Genomic DNA, 18,755 nt, shown 5'->3' on the forward strand with positions numbered 1-18,755 from the left:
AACAAAAAAACAAATTAACTGTAAGGATACTTTCTATGTTCTGTTCAGTGGATCTGTCATCACACTGAGGGAATTTAAGTGGCAACTGACTCTCATGGAGGAAATGTAACCTTGTTGTTGCACCCCTATTACAAAAAGTCAATATTTTCATTTCATCTGAGACCCTTTGCTGGAGCAGCTCAGAAATAGTATTCTGTGTCTTCACAAACAATTTGCGCTGGTGCAAAATGAAGCATGAAGTCCTTCACTACGAGTCCGCCAGGTAGTGACACAACCTTGGGTTTTCTCTTTTTGTGATTTCACAAATTCAAGCGTCTTTTTTGACCTTTGCTCTCCAAGATCGCATTAGCCTGCAGCTTATAAAGTGGATTAAATGTGTCTTGTGTCATTATTAGTCATTAGTCATTAGTCCTAGATAATTTCACTGCATTGCACATAGCTATGCAACAAATCATTATTTTCAGTTATTTTATTTTCTCTGCAGACCTAAAGTCTGGTGGGGATCATGTTTTTGGTCGCGTGTGTGTGTGCCTATCTTTCCTCAGCTAATCTATCACATCAGCCTAATATTTTGTGGGTACATTTATGTCATGGTTGTGGTAATTCACAATTGTTGAAAAAAAAAACATTCTATACTATCATTGACTGCTGACGTCTCAGTCCTCTTAGGGTCAAAAGTGATCCGCAAAAGTAGCAAAAGCATAAAGCAAGAGGCATTTCTGGCAATCAGCTCAGCTAAAAACAAGCCGTACAGTCTCATTTTGAACCGGAGCATCTGCAGATTGAGTCCATATCTGTTATGTTATGATCCACTAAAGTCAGGCTCGATATGAAATGAAAAGTCCATCTTTTTATTTTTTTTGCTGCCATCTTGACCGTAAGGGAGCTGGGAGGGACAGTTGTACTGGGCTTAGTTGCGCCACCTGCATTGTCTCAAGTGGCAGAAATCACATTTCATTATTTTTTAGATTTATTGAGCAATTAGTCATTTGGTCTATAAAATATCAGAAATAGTTCAAAAAAATAACCGCAGGGTAAATTTTTCTCAAAATTTCAAAATTATTTGTTTAAATACACCAAGAGTTTAAAAAACAAAAACACTTAATTTACAATAATATAAAACATGCATGTATGTAAATATTGTATTCATGCTCTCAGATCACATGGTCATCTGCAGTTTTCTGTTTTTTAGTTTTAGTTTTAACTTCAGAAATCATTTTTACACCGTAAATGTAAGGGCCATGATTGCACTACGAAAAAACAGTGATGGGATTGTTACTTTATTCAGGATTTGTTATAGAGCTAAAATGAAAGTTTCCAATAATTGCTATTGGGCCACAGTGAAAATATGTATATCGAAGTTCACCAAAGTTTACAGAAGCACTGTACTAATATCCCTCTCCATCATCACTGATCGCAACAATGTCATTGAAATTAGCCTGTTTTGGTGATTAATTCTTGGACTCTAAACAATCGTGATTCAGGGACAGACCTAGAAATGTTGCTGTTACAAAGGCTGGTGTGACCAACCAGTAACACTAGCCCCGCTTCAACCAGTGATCTAATGCTGCATTTCCACTGCAGGGTACGGCACGGCTCTACTCAACTAGACTCCCTCTTTTTTGGCTTTTCTTTAGCAAAAGTTGTGTTTAGCACCTGGTACTTTTTTGGTACTACCTCAGTCAAGGTTCAAATCGAGCTGAGTCAGTACTAAAAAGTGGAGTTGAAACATTGCATTCCACAATGGAAAAAAAATAAGGAAAAGGACAACGTAGATCAATATCTCATCCCGTATACAACAACTATTCTTCAGTAGCCACATTTACACAGCCTGCTCAAGACGGGAAAATCACTCCATTATGCCGCCCTGCTGTTCTGCATGTAACATTCTGCATAAACATCCTATCGCAGAGAAGGGGACAGAGCGGTAACAGCGCCGTGACGACGTTCCATGTAAAATGTGAAGCTGGAAAGACGTGACCATGGGCGGCATGAGAAGCTGTAAATGTCTGCATACTGGGAAAACAATTCAATTCGGAGGCTCCTTACCCTTTGAGCAGAGGACAAGATCAGCCACCACAGAGACAGTAAATGATTGTGATTAACATGATATGCCTTTGTTACTGTTAAGAAAGCACTGCCGACGCATATATTATATGTCACACTAGAGGCCCAGGCTGTTGTGTTACATGTTACGTCTGTCATCCCTTTTTTGTGTGCGGGATGCTGTGATGGAGTGTATAATCACACACTGGAGCGGACTGATGCCGCTGTTGTTTGGTACTGCGTAAAAACGCAGAGGCAGAATAAAGAGTGGACTTGGCACGATCTCTGTGTAAAAGTGACTATCGATATCGACTTTCTTTCTCTACCCCCACCTGCCTTCTTGCAAGCCAATGAATGTTCTGTTTCTTACCTGTGCATCCACAAGGAGGTGCCTCATCAGGGTCATGGACTTCTGGAGCGTCTCCTTCTCTGGAGGAGGAAAGACAGGCTGCTCCTGCTCCAGGGGCTTGGGTCCAGTCACCATAAAGCTTGCAATCTGGTCATTCAGGCTGTTCAGGGACTGCACAGCTACAGGGACACACGGAAATAAGTCCGTTAACATAACAACCATTTGTTAGATTTGGATGTTGATTGGAAGTGATTAAAATATCAGTCATTAATCTGGTGAATTAAACCTGCATTACAAAAGACGATAAAACTGTACAAATGTAAATTACAGTATATATTTATACATCCTCTCTATCAGAGTGCAGGCACACTTAAGTGGATCGTAAAATGCTTTCAATACTAGAGAGCCACACACACACACACACACACACACACACACACACAAAATTCTTTTCTTCCTGTGTGGATGCAGCACTAGCCTCTTTCTGAGCAGGAACAACAGAGATAACACAGTGGAAGAACACAGCTTCCTACTGTCACACTGTCACTGACTTTCTCTGTCAACGCCCTTTCTGGTCCAGAATGTTCCATGTCGGCCTGAGAGCCATCCTGTTTTTGTTTCCCTGTTCTTGCCCTTGTGTGTCCCTGGCAAAGCTCTCCTTTCAGGTTTCCTCTCCAGCTAGGCTTCCACAATAAAAAAAAAATATAGCCAGGCCCACTGTATTTCCTCCTTCTCACACAGACACAGACACACACACTCACACTCTCTCACACACACACTTCCTCAAACCTCTTCAATTTACCATTAATCCCCCTTAGTCTTTGAAAGGTCACCACAACTATTTCCGAGGCCACCCACATGGTGGAAATGTTGGATAAATGAAAGAGTGAGAGAAAAAGCAATTTCCATATTTTTCTGCCTTTTTAGCATAAGTATCTTTTGTATTTTTCATGAGTTGCTACACCAACCCCTAATGTCTCATTATCCAGCATTTAAACTTTGCTAAAACTTCAAACTTTACAGCTCTGTCAGTTATAAAGGCAGACAGAGGAGCAGTGATCAAGGATCGACCTTCTGTCCAGAGGTCATCTGATACAGGCTCTGAACTCTTAAATCTCTTGTGTTCTGCTGGAATCATGCACTGGCACATTTCTGCCAAATTAAGAAATCCAACCTGCTAAATCCATACAGAGTAGGATGATTTTAGGCCAAGAAATCTGGATAGGGTCTTTTCAGGATGCAAATATAAAGCCTCTTTCACACACAAAAGCCCACGCAAAAAAAAAGAGAGCATAGATTAATGTGTTACATAACCAAGAAATTCTTTCACCGTGGCTGACATTTCCAAGCAAACAAGCTTTGAGTAGGAAATTTGACAAGTCGGCACTGAAGGCGGCAGAGATAAGAAGGCAAAGAGGGAGCTGAGGAGGAAGACTGTGTCCCCTCGAGGTGAGAGTTGAGCAGACGTCATTTGTTTGAATATGTGAGTGGGCTGGTTGTCACCCGAGTTCACAGACACTCCAGCCAGTTCACCTTTCTGAACAGTCACAACACATAATCAAGTGCAGTACAGGTGGGTGTTCTCACGCATTTACTCAGTTAGTGTCCACTTGATGTTTGTGCAAAAAGGCAAAAGGCCACATTTCTCTTCCTGCTACTTTCACTGTTTTTTCACTCAAGTGGAATCACACTGATGCACATTAGCTGTTATGTATGAAAGCTCCTCTCTCCGGTGGAGCTTTGGCAAATGTGATTTCAGCTGCTTACTCTTACTGCCCTCTACTGGCCGTTTAATAGACATGCAGGCATTTCTGAGTTAAAACTGTGTAATATTGATCAGTTCCCTGTTCACACCTTGAGAACGCTAACACTAAAAGGATTTCAGTTTTGTGAGCCAGCACAGCTTTGAGATGTATGCGAAATATTTTTATGTAAAATATAAAGAAGCGTTGCAGAAGTTATGTTGAGGTGTAAATTTAGCTATGGTTGTGCAAAAAAGGGCAAGCAGGTAAGATTGGTGGAACGCTGTTGTGTGCTTTGGATTACTTTTTTTTTACTTTCTGCTCTCTAAATAACCAGAAGCAGCATGTTAGACACTTTGTAATAAATTCTCAGATTTTGGTCAGAGTTAGGCTTGGATGTTTAAAGATGTTGTTTTATAATAAATGGGGTGGACAAAACATTAGAAACACCTCAATTAGTTGCAGCTGAAAAAAATCCTGTAGCTGCAACCAAAAACTCTATAAGCTTGCACTTTCGCTTGGGAAGTTGGTCGGTCCATTTAAAAATTTTCCACCCTTTGCTGCAAAAGTTTTTGGCAATGGAGGTCCCAGCTATTGCGAATTCCTGATATTCCTGATTAGTTTAAAAAAATGCCCAAAGCTATTCACTTCACCACTAAAATCTGATTATTTGCTGGTATGACAATAAATATGATTTCACTGGGGTTTGGACTTCTGGTCAAGCAAAACAAGCATTTTGAATATGTCACCTTGGGCTTTGGTAAAATGTGACATTTACGGTTTTCTGACAATTTAAAGACTAAACAATAAATTAATTATTCAAGAAAATAATCTCAATATTATTCAGTCCAGTTAAACACCACTGCAAACTAAAAACTCAACATCATTGTCTTTGTAAACGTAGCATTTATGGCTGAACTTTTGTGGTGGATTGCATTAGATCTTATAGGTATACCTCATGAAGTGGCAACTTAAGCATATATCATAAACTAAAATATATTTTACAGTGTGATCCTGTTATTTAGTTATGTGCTGCATAGAAAATCAGAGGGTTTCAGTGTATTTGGGGCTGGGTGATATGGAGAAAATCAAATATCACAATAAATTTTTACCAAATAAATATATTGATAAAGTGAACTCAACAGGCTGCACCTGCAGCGGTCACAGTAAGGAAGTTATTTTTGACATAAAGTCACTAAAGGGTCTTAAAAGTTGCTAAATCTAGCAAGAGGTTGGCAATACTGAGTGCACCACTGGAAAGGGGGCGCGGGACTGACCTGAATTACACAAGACAAAACGACAGCATAATTGCAAAATGGAATGTGGCACAATAATCGTTTTATCTCGGTTATCTTGTTTTCATAACTGATTGATGGAGGCGATCTCAGCTGACAGTGGGCGAGAGGCAGGGTACACCCTGGACACGTCTCCAGACTACCACAGGCCTGATAGCCTACAGAGAGAGAGATAACCATTAACACTTGCATTCAAACTGTAGTGTCGACATCATAGATCACATTTAAATTCATAGCTATTGATCATGAAAGCTACACTACACACTGAAATCAATATATTTTGCTGCAGTACGGTGGGTCGAACACACACGTAGTAACCTTTACCCTGTATATTCAACATCAAATATTGACCATCCAGTTGCCTAATACTGCAATCATTAAGCCTTTAAAGCAACAACGCACAATTTAATGGTTTGGAAGCATCACACATCATTTCACAGACAAACTATTAACCAGCACACAATCAATACGTTTCTTAAAAGGTGTTGCTTCCTCCGTGCGTCTCAACATTCTTCATCTGCAAACGGAAATAGATTTCCCCTACAGCTCGCCTTCAGCAAATCTGAAAGCTGATGAAAGAGAGGCAGAGGTGGGGAGGAAAAAGAAAGCTACAACTGCAGTAGTTAGGTAACAATGGATGCAAAGAATAGAAAATTGTCATTCCAGCTCAGCGCTTGCGCTTCTCCTGTCTCTTTTCTTCTTCCTGTCATCTCTCCTCTTTCTTGCTGTGTCTTGCTGGCATAGGCAAATCACAAAGTGCCTTACATGTCCTCCTATAGAGCAGGAACAGCACAACAAGTGAGGGGGGAGAGGCTACAGCAGCACCCCGTCAGGCCTTTATCTGTTCAGGAGGGAGAAGTCTGGGTGCCAGGGGAAATAAGATCACAAACCGATGACAAATGTTTAAAAGAATGTATGCAGCAAACCTAATAGGATAAGGTGCAGCAGTCAGGCTAAAGTCGAGATAAAAGGGGCTTATTTCATGGGAATTGTTCGCAGCACACATGAAATCTTGGAGAAATGTTGAGAAATATGGAGAGTGATGAGCCAAAAATCCATTTCCGGGGGTTTCTGATGTCAGACTTACATTTGCTGCAGTGCACTGAGCTGTACAAGGTCATCCTCATCCAAGTTTTTCATTTTGCTGCAAAGTATTGAAAACTTCACTTTACATCGCACATTATGTCTACGCAACGTGTGAAGTAGTGTGCAGTTGTAGTTCAAAATTTAAATTATTAATCGTGTTAATTAACAAAAATGCATTTTGTGAAGAGGGGACATTTTACTCCCTCTTTTACAAACTAGTGTATGCCTCAGTTCAAGTTGTGAATAATATTAGCATATATTTCTTATTCTAATGTGTTCTCTACAGGAGGGTTGTGGCACAACTTCACCTACCAGTGAGGTGAATGGGGAAGGACGGTGTTGTATCAAAGCTCCAACAGCGTTTGAAGTAACAACTTTATTATAAAAATATTATTTTCATGATAAAGTTGGTGAAGCTTTGATACTTTTTGCAGAGTTTTCTTTTTTGTTTTTCATCCGGAGCATCCAGTCCAGATACTTTTCCAGGACGCATTTAAGGATTTACCGCCACAGCTTCTGCCATACTCCTAGCGGCTGCTCAGTCGCTATCGTCTCACATGTGGCCCGTCCTCCTTTCTTTCTTTTGTTAATCTTTATTTCAAACTGTCAGCATGTATAGTGTCATAAGAAAACATCAGAATCACACTTATACACACAGACAACAAACAAATCGAATGTAAATTACATAAAATGCATCGCTTCCGGTGCACAAGCGTGGGAGAGTCACCAAAAACACCCGACACAAGACTCATACAGAGAGCTTTCACTGGCAGCGCTGGGCGAAATCAAGTCTTGTGTGAATTAGTTTGGCAAGGGCTTGAATATAACAGACGTAAAAGGGGTTTTGTAAAAAAACATGTTTTTCTCCACATTTTAAGGTATCCAAAAAAAAATATATAGTTTTGGTATCAGTACTGAAACATTGTATGACCAAGTGTTGAAACTTACACAGTACTCCTATTTATCATGTCTCTCTGTAGTATTGTGTGTAATAATGTATAGCTTCATTTGTCGTGTGATTGATCATTATGTTAGATCTATAGCAGGCTTTTCTCTTTCCCTCATCTGAGATATTCCTGTGAAGACAGGCCATATAAATAAATGAACTGTCGCTTCAGTTGGTCAGCAGTCAGCAAAAACGGGCAACAGTTTCACACAACAAAATAAAAATTAGAACTTTTACTCATCACACTGAGCGTATGGATCCCTTTTTTTAATTTTCACAATTTTTCAATATCAAAAAGAGCTTGCTCACTGCCATGGACACGTCGAATCAAAAGAGGCTGAATTGTTTTATTCGGCCTGTTGCTTTTCTAAAATCATATTTTCCAGATGGGTTTGCATCAAAGTGTCCAATAGCCGCATAATGGAGGACAATTTCGGCCAGTGAATACTCCTTTTGTGTTCATAATGGTGAAACTAATTCCTCTGGTGCTTAACTGTAAGCCTGGCATGTGGCTTAGTATGTGCATAATTGGGCACAGTTTAAAGTGATGCACCTCTTAAACATCTGGCAAACGTAACAGATGGGCTGTAAGGGCTATAAAGGGAAAACTAATCAAATATTCTATATTCAAGTATGTGCGGCATCATTAACGGTACAATAATAGTTATTTTAGGCCCTTTAGTAAACGCTCGATAGGCCCTGAGGCTCTGAAACAGAGGGAGCTGAATATATGCCTGTGAATATGCAGAGGTTTTTTTAGATGTAAATATTATAGAGTTCTTATTTTCATGCAGAAATTGTTCCTCTAACACAGCATTTGAAAGTACAAAATTAAGAAACAAGACAGGTGAACTACAAGACCATGAATCTGAAGCTGCCACTGAGAAGTGACTCAAGAAATTACAGCAGGAAACAACCACTATTCTTCTACACAACCAGTCCTGATGTGATCCTGATTAAGTGGAGTGATGTGCATATTATAATAGAGAGAATTCAGTATCCAAAAGCATCTGACAGAGCAAATGATCTTGCTTAGTAGCAGAGCTATACAACACTGCCCCCTACTGATAACAATAAAACACAGCAGTATTGGCTCATTGCTTATCTTAATGCCTGTAAACTGAAGTAGGCTGATGGTGTTTACAGCACTCCCATTAATGTAATTACACTGTAAAATGAAGGAAAACTGTTAAAATCACTGCGGTGAAAAAACATTCCCCAGCTTCACACCATAAAAGATGAAGAGAAAACAGAATACGACAATTTTTAAATTTGTATCAAGTTCAAGTCTGTTGGAGTTGAAAATATATGACCTGATAGGATTGGATGTTTTCATGCTCAGCTGTGTCTCACGAGGATACTCTCAGCACATCAGACCGCCTTAAGTGATGTTATTACTGCTTGACACCTGACGTGTGATCAGATGACGTTTGAAGTGATTTCAGAAGTTCTCTGTGGATTTCGAGTGCCAAAGCTGGTGGGAGATACGAAGGCGCGCCATCAAAAGGAACCAAATACCTTCACTGAAAACGAGGCACAATAGGCATCTGCATGCAATATGCATGAGTACTGTAGTCCTCTGTTGAGAAACATGAATGAAAATGACTAAAAACAAACAAAAGAGACCACAGGAATCACTGGCCACTAAAATGTCTACATTTCCTTTTCTAACAAGGATTTTAGTGTTTTCCTTGTGAGGGTCTAACAATTGTAATGAAACTGACTTGACAGTCAGGCAGAAATGTTATCATCACCCAGTAAAGGCTGAGCTACATTCAGATCTATTAAAGACACACAGACACACACTCTGACAACTGATGAATTGTTAAAGTCTATGGTGTTTCATGGATGACTCCATTTCTTTCACGAGAATGTGCCCGACGTACGGACAGACGGCCTGAAAACATAACGTCTCGACCTCGGCTTTCACCGCCGTGGAGACATAACAACCCACTGACTTCCAAACAAGGGAACCAGATGTGCTAAAATGGCAACTAATTTCTAGGTTTTATGAGTCATTCCTTGGTAACTCTATTATCAAGCCAAAATGCTAAATATTTCCTGACTGAGTTTCTCAAGTGTGATCATTTGCTCCTCTCTGTTTTATACTTTCAGTATTTTTTCTCGATCTGTATATAAGCGCAACTGCAGCGTGACCCATTTTCCCTCCAGAGATCAATTAAGCATTTCTGATTCTGATTTTTGATGACTACGTCACATGGGGCTTTTCGATGGGCATCTTTCACAATCAACTGACACTTTTTGGACTCAATTAAGATGACTAGTGAAAATAATCATTCTTTTCTACATGCACTCTTCCAGGTGCACACACAAATACGGCAAAGTGCAGAATTCGACGCTCATGAATAAACCGCAGGTCATGGACGCACGATAAACAGGCTGCACATATGCTCACGCATTATGCACAGTTACAGACATATACACAAATGCACATAATGCCACCCAAATTCCACCTACAGTCCTTGCACAAGATTTACATGCTGATGATAAAGAGGCAGAGGTGGTGCAAAGTGAGGAACAGACATCATTGGTACGGTGGAGCCGAACCCCGGGGGTTCTGTAGCTGTGAAGCAGAGAGCAGCGAGCAGAGCTCTCGTCTCTGCAGAGCTCATTAAACTCCACTAATCGTATCTGTTACCGCTGTAATGGGCGGAATAAAGGGAGAGCAGCATAAATGGGATGTGGTTTCCTGGAGGTGGTTAGCTGTGCACTTAAAAATGGTTTGTGCACGTGTGTGTGCATGTGGGTGTATTTATGTGCGTGTGTTTGCCTGTGATAGAAAAATCCGGCGCTGGCTCACCATATCTGTCTATTTCTCCCTCCAGCAGAGAATGCATCCCCCTCGATTTTTTCCCTTCTGTTTCTGCTGAGCTTTACATGACTGAGGCTCTCTTCTTCTCTCTGCCCTCATTCTTGTGTTTTTCTGCTGCAGTTGTAACAACATCCTCAGTTGTTGAATGGATTACAGCTTAGACGCTATTTCAGTAAGAGACATAGAACAATATAAAAAAAAATGTGTCTGATGTCTGGGCACAAAGGGACAGCAGCGGCAACAAAATTGTTGTATGTACATTAACTTCATCCTCTAATAATGTGTCCTCATAAACACTGTCAGTTTATAAACAGACTCTGGGCTCTTTAGATAAAAAAAAAAGAAAAGCCTCATGTTTAAAGCTTTGTTGACTCGGGTCAATTTTGATTTTGCTCACAGCCAACACAAATCTCTGCACAAACAGGAAGGATTCAATACACAGACCCCTCTGCCAAAGTGGAGATGAGATGTTTTGTCGACTCAAAACTGTCTGGCTTTTATGCCTTGAGAACATTTGTGGAGTCTTTTCATAGATGCTGGGTGGTCTGAGAGAGTGCTGTTCGCAGCGCTTCTCTCAACTATAAGAACTGTCTTTGTAGATACAGTCAAAGTTTGGATCTAGGCCAAGTGTCTAGAGGCTGACGAATCTTTGCTTGCGTTTGCTGTAAAAACAGACTCATATGTTTATTGTATCTGTCCGCCTGTGATGATTAAAATGAGGATCCCAAGATAAACACCTCCAAGTGAAGTTCAAAGTTGAGCTTCTGAGCGCTCCACCAAACACCTCACATCCACCAGGCAGGATTTCTGGATGCGGCGCTCTTATTTTCTCTGCGACGCGGTGTGAATTTTAAAGACAAAAAGTGCTCTTGCTGTGAAATGATTTCAAATGCTCTTTAACAGGATTATGCACTTTCTCTGAACTCGTGGATGAACAGTTAATGGCTAATGCTGAGTGCATTAGCACAAACATTACAGCAAATGAAAGCAAAGAAAATTTGACTTTGACTAAAAACCGACCTTAATATTCTCTTGGTTTTAGGTAAAACTAAAAAAAAAAAAAAAAAAAACAACCCACACACACTACACTCTCTGGTCTCCTGCACTCTCGATGTTTGAATTTTAATCTTCATCACAGGGTTTTCAGTGGCAAAGGTGTTGGTCAGTGAAAATGATGCTTTGAATAAGAAAGTATGGCAGACTGTAATGTGAGTAGACATATCCGCCGTATCACAGCTTCTCAAACTACACTTGAGAGGTGCGTCTGCTGGCACCAGGAGAGAGAGAAGGGAGGGGGGGGCATGAATCACACTTGACAAGACCATTTCCTTTCACTGTCATCCCTGCTGATTTGGCTGTGGGGGCTGGAAGCTGCTGCCAAAACATAAACAAGAGGGATTACATGTATAATGACAGTCCTCTGTCAGGGTTTAGTGTTTAAGTTTAAGCTGAATGTTGTGTTTCATCAGGGAACTTCCATTTAATGAAACGGCTTCAGCGGACCTGTGTCTAATTAAATGAGATTTAAATGGTGGCACAGCACTAACAACTCAAGGAAATGCTCATTAAACGTTGTGTTATATTACAGCGTGTATGCAGACTTACTAAGACATGATCGAGAAGATGATCGAGTGATGACTCGCCCAAAATGACAAAGAGCCCATTTTCTTACTTTGCTTTTGTGATATCTAGTCATAAGGATCCCTTAAATTTAAGTGTTGGGTCAAGTTTTGACTAAGGATTGTATTAAGTGTTGAGATATGGACAGAAAAATAAACTTGTCAGTGCTCTCTGGTGGACAATTTATGTAATGATAAAAAAAGTTTAACTGAAACAGACCTTTGCATTTCTCTAATGCAATTACTTTGTTGCTGTAGAGCTGTAACAGTTAGTCTATGAGCTGATTTGTGAATATGTTAAAGAAGAAAAAAGTAGAAGTTTAACTTCTTCAATGTGAGAATTTGATGTTTCTTTTCTTCAATGACAGACTGAACATATACAGTAGGAGTCTGGACTGGTTGGACACACAGACTGTATAAATAACGATGGAAGACATGACAGTCACCTTTACATCGAATACATTTTCCCCAAAGACGGTTTCTTGTCATGCTGCTGTATGCTAAGGTTTTCATTTTTTGCTCTCTTTTAATTTGTTTTTTGATGCTATAAAAGGGGGATCTGACATTAGGTGTCGACCGATATTGGTTTTTCAGGGCCGATACCTATACCGATTATTAGTATAAGGCGAGAGGGAAATCCAAGCACTCCAAAAGTATGTGGATGTGAAAAACGAGGAGGATTTACGTTAAAAAGCCTTTATTATAGTGGCTTAAACAAAGCCCTGACGAAGGCCGGTGTTTGATTGAAACATGTTGGCTTTTTTAAAGATTTAGCCACTATAATAAAGGCTTTTTAATCTAAATCCTCCTGGTTTGGAGTGCCTGGATTTCCCTCTCGCCTTATCCTGTTGTTTCCCGTCTTCCATGAGCCCCCGTTACTATTTTGTGACCTACATTTGACTGTGATTCACAGAGTTTACCAGTCATCTCTCTTAATAAGACGGATAACCGATATTTGGCACTGATATGCAGTTACAGTAAAAATCAGAATCTTTCTGTCAAAATGTAGACAAAACTTTGTTTAAATGCCTTCAGCAAATGTTTAATCAAAATGATTCATGACATCATATACATTAAATACCAGCTATCGGTATCAGCCCAATATCGGTTGACCCCTGACGCAGTAACAGAATCTTGACTCAGATTTGATTAGCACTGCTCAGTTTTTATTTTCAGTGGCGTTTGATCTGCATGAGAGAGAGAGAGAGAGAGAGAGAGACAGAGAGGGGCGGCTCTCTCTCTCTCTCTCGATCTGCTTTTTGTGCCCTTGGTGGCAGTGAGCATACAAAAATAAAAAGTTAGACTACAATTCAAGCTCAAACAGTTCAAGCAGCAACCCAAGAGCCAACAAAAATCCCCCCCAGATTTTCACTGACACATGAGCAGGGAGATGTGAGAGCTTGCAGGACAGAGGGAGGTTTAACTTAGCTCATTGACACATACTATTCACTTAAAAATGGACTGGGTATTCCTTGGAGTTTGGTTTCTTTGCAGTTGAGTCAACACGGACTTGTGATCTGTTCAGACCTGACTGATCTTGGGGTCAGCTCAGTGAAACAGCTCTGTGTGGTTTTGTAGCCTGCTGTGCTGTGCTGTGCCATCCTAACACCTCAGCCAGAGTGAGATTACTCCCTCAGGCAGCGCAACCTCTGATAATTACCGTGGAAGGTGAGATTTTAAGCCTCTTCACACATCCAAAGAAAGAGACACACTCCTCTAACCTTAGTTAGACGATGTGGTATATGAATTATCTATTTGTCTGATAACCTTTTACTGACACATGATAGAAAAAAACTATTTTATGAGCTCTGATTGAGTATTCTTCTTTGATTAATAAGAACTGGACTTATTGCTTCTTTCTTTCATATAGTTTTCCTCGAGCTAAAGTAAATTACAGGGAGTTTCTGGGAGATGGAACGACATTGAAGATCCAATAAGAGAACTTTCTGCACTACCAAAAATATTGTATGTTATGCTTATCGATTGCACAGCTGGAGGCAAAAGGATTTCAGCCACTTTCATTCATCAGGGTTTCATCATTCATTTCTCAGCACGCTGATAAAAGCCAAGGGTTGCATTACGATTTGTCTACCGTGGTGAATTAAATATTTTACCGTGCATTTCGATTTTCATCTGCGGCTGAAGTTTAATGCACCATGCTCGGCATTAACTTTTGAAGATCTCTTGTTTGACAGGCTGAAACTGCTGCGAATATTTTACCCGTCAAAAGTATCTGAGTATAAAAATAGAAGGCAGCTAATTGTGTCTATAGACCGTTCAATTAATGTTTTTTTAGTGACATTTATTTGACAACTCTTCAGTGAGGTTGAGTATTTTCTGGGATAATTAGGCCATTAGTACAAAACTTCCCCTCTCGTCATCTCAAAGTCACAGCAAGCGCTATTGCTTTACTTCAAATGTGCAACACTTGTCCTATAATCCTGTATGTGTTTGGGATTAAAGTCTAAGCTTTTATCACTCATCAATGATCTCTCGTCTCACAGAGGAGAGCTTGGCGGAGATGGATTGTCTAGATGCGAGAGCGCAGATGCCTGAAGTGAGGATTTATAAGCAGAAAAGTGAAGGATTAGCGACTTGGATTGACGTGATTGGCAGAAAAATCACATGCCACTGATGATGCATCATCCACCTGCCGCTGCAGATAAATGCATCCAACAGAAAAAAACGACAACACGAGAACAGAAACACGTGTCATCTGAATACCAAAGAATGAGAAACACGCCGCAAAACAATCACAACTGCAAACATAATCAACTTTGAGTAATTAGTGGGGATTACAGTTGCCTTCCAGATGAGCCAGAACAGAAATTATTTGTCCCAAAAACATCACAAGAATCCCCATGATCACTCAAATAGAGTCAAACTGACACATTGTCAAGTTTTAATCTGAATCCTGTAATTCTATTGTAAGCCAGATGGGATGCAACACTGCACTCTGTGCCTTCAGGCTTCATCCTTGTACATTCGGCACAAAACTACACCAGTCTGTGTAAAATGTGTAACCACCTGAGAACACAAATGTATTCAGAAGTAGAGCTATTAAAGGAGTGAAGACCATTTTTTCTGAAAGATTATAGATTGCTTTATTATTTTAATAAGTGTTATGTGAGCAGCGATTGCAGGCAAGTCACTCACAAGACTAAATGCGTTATTTCTGCAGTACATCCTCGTTTTATTTTGCTGCTTACACAAGCAGCACTGTAACTACACTGGCGGCAGCAACATAAACGGTCCAGACTGAAGCTCACTGCAGCAAAGTGAGTCAAATATTGTTGTACTGGTGTACAAACTACCAGTTGGCTCTCAGTGGTTCTGTGATTATCACATCAACCACTGGTGACGCACAGCAGCACCATAGACAGGCCACAAACTGGCAGGGCTGGATGTTAGCCAATAGCCAGGCAGCAGCAGCCTCAAACACCACCTCTGTCCATGCACCGGGACCCATGCCACACAGCTGGATTTAAGCTGTTTTGTTTGAATTTTTTTTTTTTTTAAATGTACACAGAATATACATTTTATGTACCTTAATTTAGGTTTAAAAAAATCCAATGTTGTGCGTCCCTAAATAATAATAATTAGGCCTAATTAAACATATACCTGAGTTTTTGATATAAGTCTTAATTAAAGCCCTCTGGGTTTGAAAATGCTTTTAATATGATTAATTTGTATTTAAAAATCACAGTAACTTTACAGTTAAAAACTAAAAGGTTTAATAAACAATGGTCCCCATTAATACCAGCGACGCCAGAACTCAAGTCACTGTGTTAATAATCTTATTACTTAAAATTTTTTTTTTAATCATTTTTAAATATTACTATTATCTTGTCCTCTAGTCATTAGACTATAAGTGATAAAATATTCGTTCTGACCAATTAGGTATATTTTGGAAAGAAATACTGCCATTGAAGATATATTTAATTATGCTGAATGTGGACGTGAAAAGATTTTAAGTATGTCAAGTATGTGAATATTACTGTAAACATCTCCTTTACGCTGTATGTTCTGTACTGCCTTTGTGATATTTGCTGAACAAATAAAAAGTTTAAAAGGAAAAAAAAAACTCAGGGTTTAAAATATTACTTATAATGTTTGTTTTAACTGGCTGGATACCTGATTAATTTCTTAAGTCCTTATCTCAAAAAGTAGGCCCCTAATTAAATAAAATGAACTCAGGGTGCCTGTTCGGCTTAGATATCTATAGTCTTAGAATATAAACAACTAAAAGTGCCTCATCATACAATAGTGGGAAATGGAAATTGTTTATTTTCCAGCTATTTAAACTTGTGAAAAGTTTGTTTTTAAACACATCTATAGAGAACACCAAGCATGCAAACACATGCAGAGAAACACACAAATCTCTTTGCTATCACCTTCATCTCTGCAGGGTCCATCTCCAACATGTAAGATATTAGGTTTCCATAAACCACAGAGGACTTCACACAGTGGAGACCCCTTTACTCATGCAGGCGGGATTAAAAACCATGCTGTTTACCAACAGATACATAAATACCACAAATCTGCTTCACTAAAAAGCACTTGCATATAAACACAGGATTTTTTCTGTGAAACTTAATCAACTGCTCAAAGCCCTGCCCACACACACACCTGTGAATCACTAAACACACACACCTGTTGGCGACTGATAAATCATAAAACCATGTTGTAATCTTCATTTAATTCATCAGTCTGCAACCTAAACTGGGACTGAATCAAAGTAAATGACAGTCATGTTGATCACGGAGCTCCACAACCCGCTGCTGTGTTCATTACACCAAAACATCACATGGTAGAAGAGCAGGCTGTCTTACCTTACAGCATGAGTTTGTGCTTTGTTTTCCTCTGTGCTGAGGCCTCAAGGAACAGTTTCTGTAACTCCGACAAAGACGAGACTCATCTCGGTTTTATTAGCTCATTTTTTAGGCTAAACTCTACCTGAACGATGGCCGCTCACTAGCTAGCTAGCCGGATAGTCGCACCTGCAGGAGCACTGCGCCTCACTGTTTTCATCCTCAAAACATCGACTTTCACCTTCCTCCCGAGTAGCTGCTGTAATTACACATTTCGTCTCGCTTCCTTCGAGTTTTTACAAAACCTGTTTCCACGAACTTATAAATTTGGTTAACTCCGCCGGTGGCTCTCGGTTTATGAATCCCCGTGTGCAACACTGCCTCCGCGTGGAGGCGATTATAGGCCCCACCCAAAATAGAAAAAGAAAAAAGAAAAATCAACAGAAAATTTGTAGTGAATTTCATGAAGTGCTCAAAAAAAATGAAATTTCATTTTTTTCCACAGAAATACTGCTGCTATGAGTGAAAATCCAAAGGAGACCCTGTCAACATCCTGTAGGTACTAGTAATAATAATAATAATAATAATAACAAATTATTATATTATTATTATTATTATTATTATTATTATTATTATTATTATTATTATTATATAGCACCTTTAAAAACATAGTTTACAAAGTGCAAAAGTAGAAAACAGAGAAAGCAATTATCAACAGAAAGCCAAACAGTCCTACTTGACACAAGCAAGACAAAACTAGGGCAGGACTAGAAATATGATAAAATTAAAATAAGAGGATGAATAATGTGAGCTGCAGGATGCAAAATCTCATTATAAAACAATACAAACACATAAATATAAAGCAATAAAACCACAAATAACAGGAAATAAAACCCAAGCTCTTACAAATTTTAGTTAGAGAGTTTCTCTCTAACTTGGGTGAACTAACCAGTTGTGGATGAGGTACCTGAAGGACATAGCTACTTGAGTAAAAACACAGATATTTTACTAGAAAATAAGTTTGGTAGTAGTTAGGTAACCTAATAAAATATAACTTGGGTAAATTATCTTATACTTACTGTGTCCAAAGTGATGTGATATTAAATATACTTAAGTATTAAATGTCAAAGTACGTGTAAATGCTGTTAATTAAAAAAAAAATTTTTTTTAAAAAAAAGCAAGCAGTCAGAGTTTTTTTTTCTTCATAAGACATTCACCTCCTTAAAAATGAAGCGGACATTACAATTGAAGAAAAAATTAAGTCTTTCTTGCATCTAAAATGACGTAAAGAACAAAATCCAGTTTTTCTTTCACTCCCATCCAAAAAATACTTAAGTACTATGACAAAGTATTATTGCTTTCTTTTAACTGGTTGCAATCTACAAACCTCACCATGAGATACCACTAAATTCTGTAAATCCTACATATTGCTCCTTTGAATTAGTCATATCTATAATAAAGAAAATTAAACATGTAGATGTGGTACATTACAATACAGTTTCTCACATCTGTCAGGCAGTTATCTACTCTGACACGAACACAGCGAACACATTAGTGCACTGCATTTTCTTGTTGAAATGCACATGAACTTGGAGCATGACTTCCAATGAATTTTGTCAGACCTTGAAGCAAACTGGAATTCAGCTTTAAAAAAATCTTCCCTTGGCCTCAGTTTTATGCATTTGAAAAATATGAATCCCCTAACACTAGCAGACTATCATTGACAATTGATGCTAAAAAAAAAAACCCAGCAATAATAATGGATTTTTTTTTTGAAACATCAGACATTCATCGAGAGCTGTAACTTCCTAAATTCAAGTAGCTTCAGATGCAGTGAATATGGTGCATTCACGCCTATTGATTTGCTATTAAAAACTGTATAAATACATCAAAGTAGATGGTATCGAGTGGAGCAGCAACCAGAGAAAAGCAAGATGTTAAAAGAAACATTTTTTTTCATGAATTAGGACGTTTGTATAATGCTCCAGAGCACAGATCCCTTCCGCCATAATGTCCTTAAAGGTGTGT

At 39.1% G+C, this 18,755-nt stretch overlaps 1 protein-coding gene across 1 annotated transcript in view; it reads right to left on the reverse strand.

The window, feature by feature from the left end:
• kazna (kazrin, periplakin interacting protein a) overlaps positions 1–18,755 on the reverse strand; it is a 224,519-nt gene that overhangs the window by 197,841 nt on the left and 7,923 nt on the right. The window contains exon 2 of the mRNA XM_042491186.1: positions 2,417–2,574. Coding sequence (XP_042347120.1) covers positions 2,417–2,574 — 158 coding nt within the window. The remainder of the gene's footprint in view (positions 1–2,416; positions 2,575–18,755) is intronic.

The sequence above is a fragment of the Plectropomus leopardus genome, chromosome 8 (assembly GCF_008729295.1).
Source record: "Plectropomus leopardus isolate mb chromosome 8, YSFRI_Pleo_2.0, whole genome shotgun sequence".
Taxonomy (NCBI): domain Eukaryota; kingdom Metazoa; phylum Chordata; class Actinopteri; order Perciformes; family Serranidae; genus Plectropomus; species Plectropomus leopardus.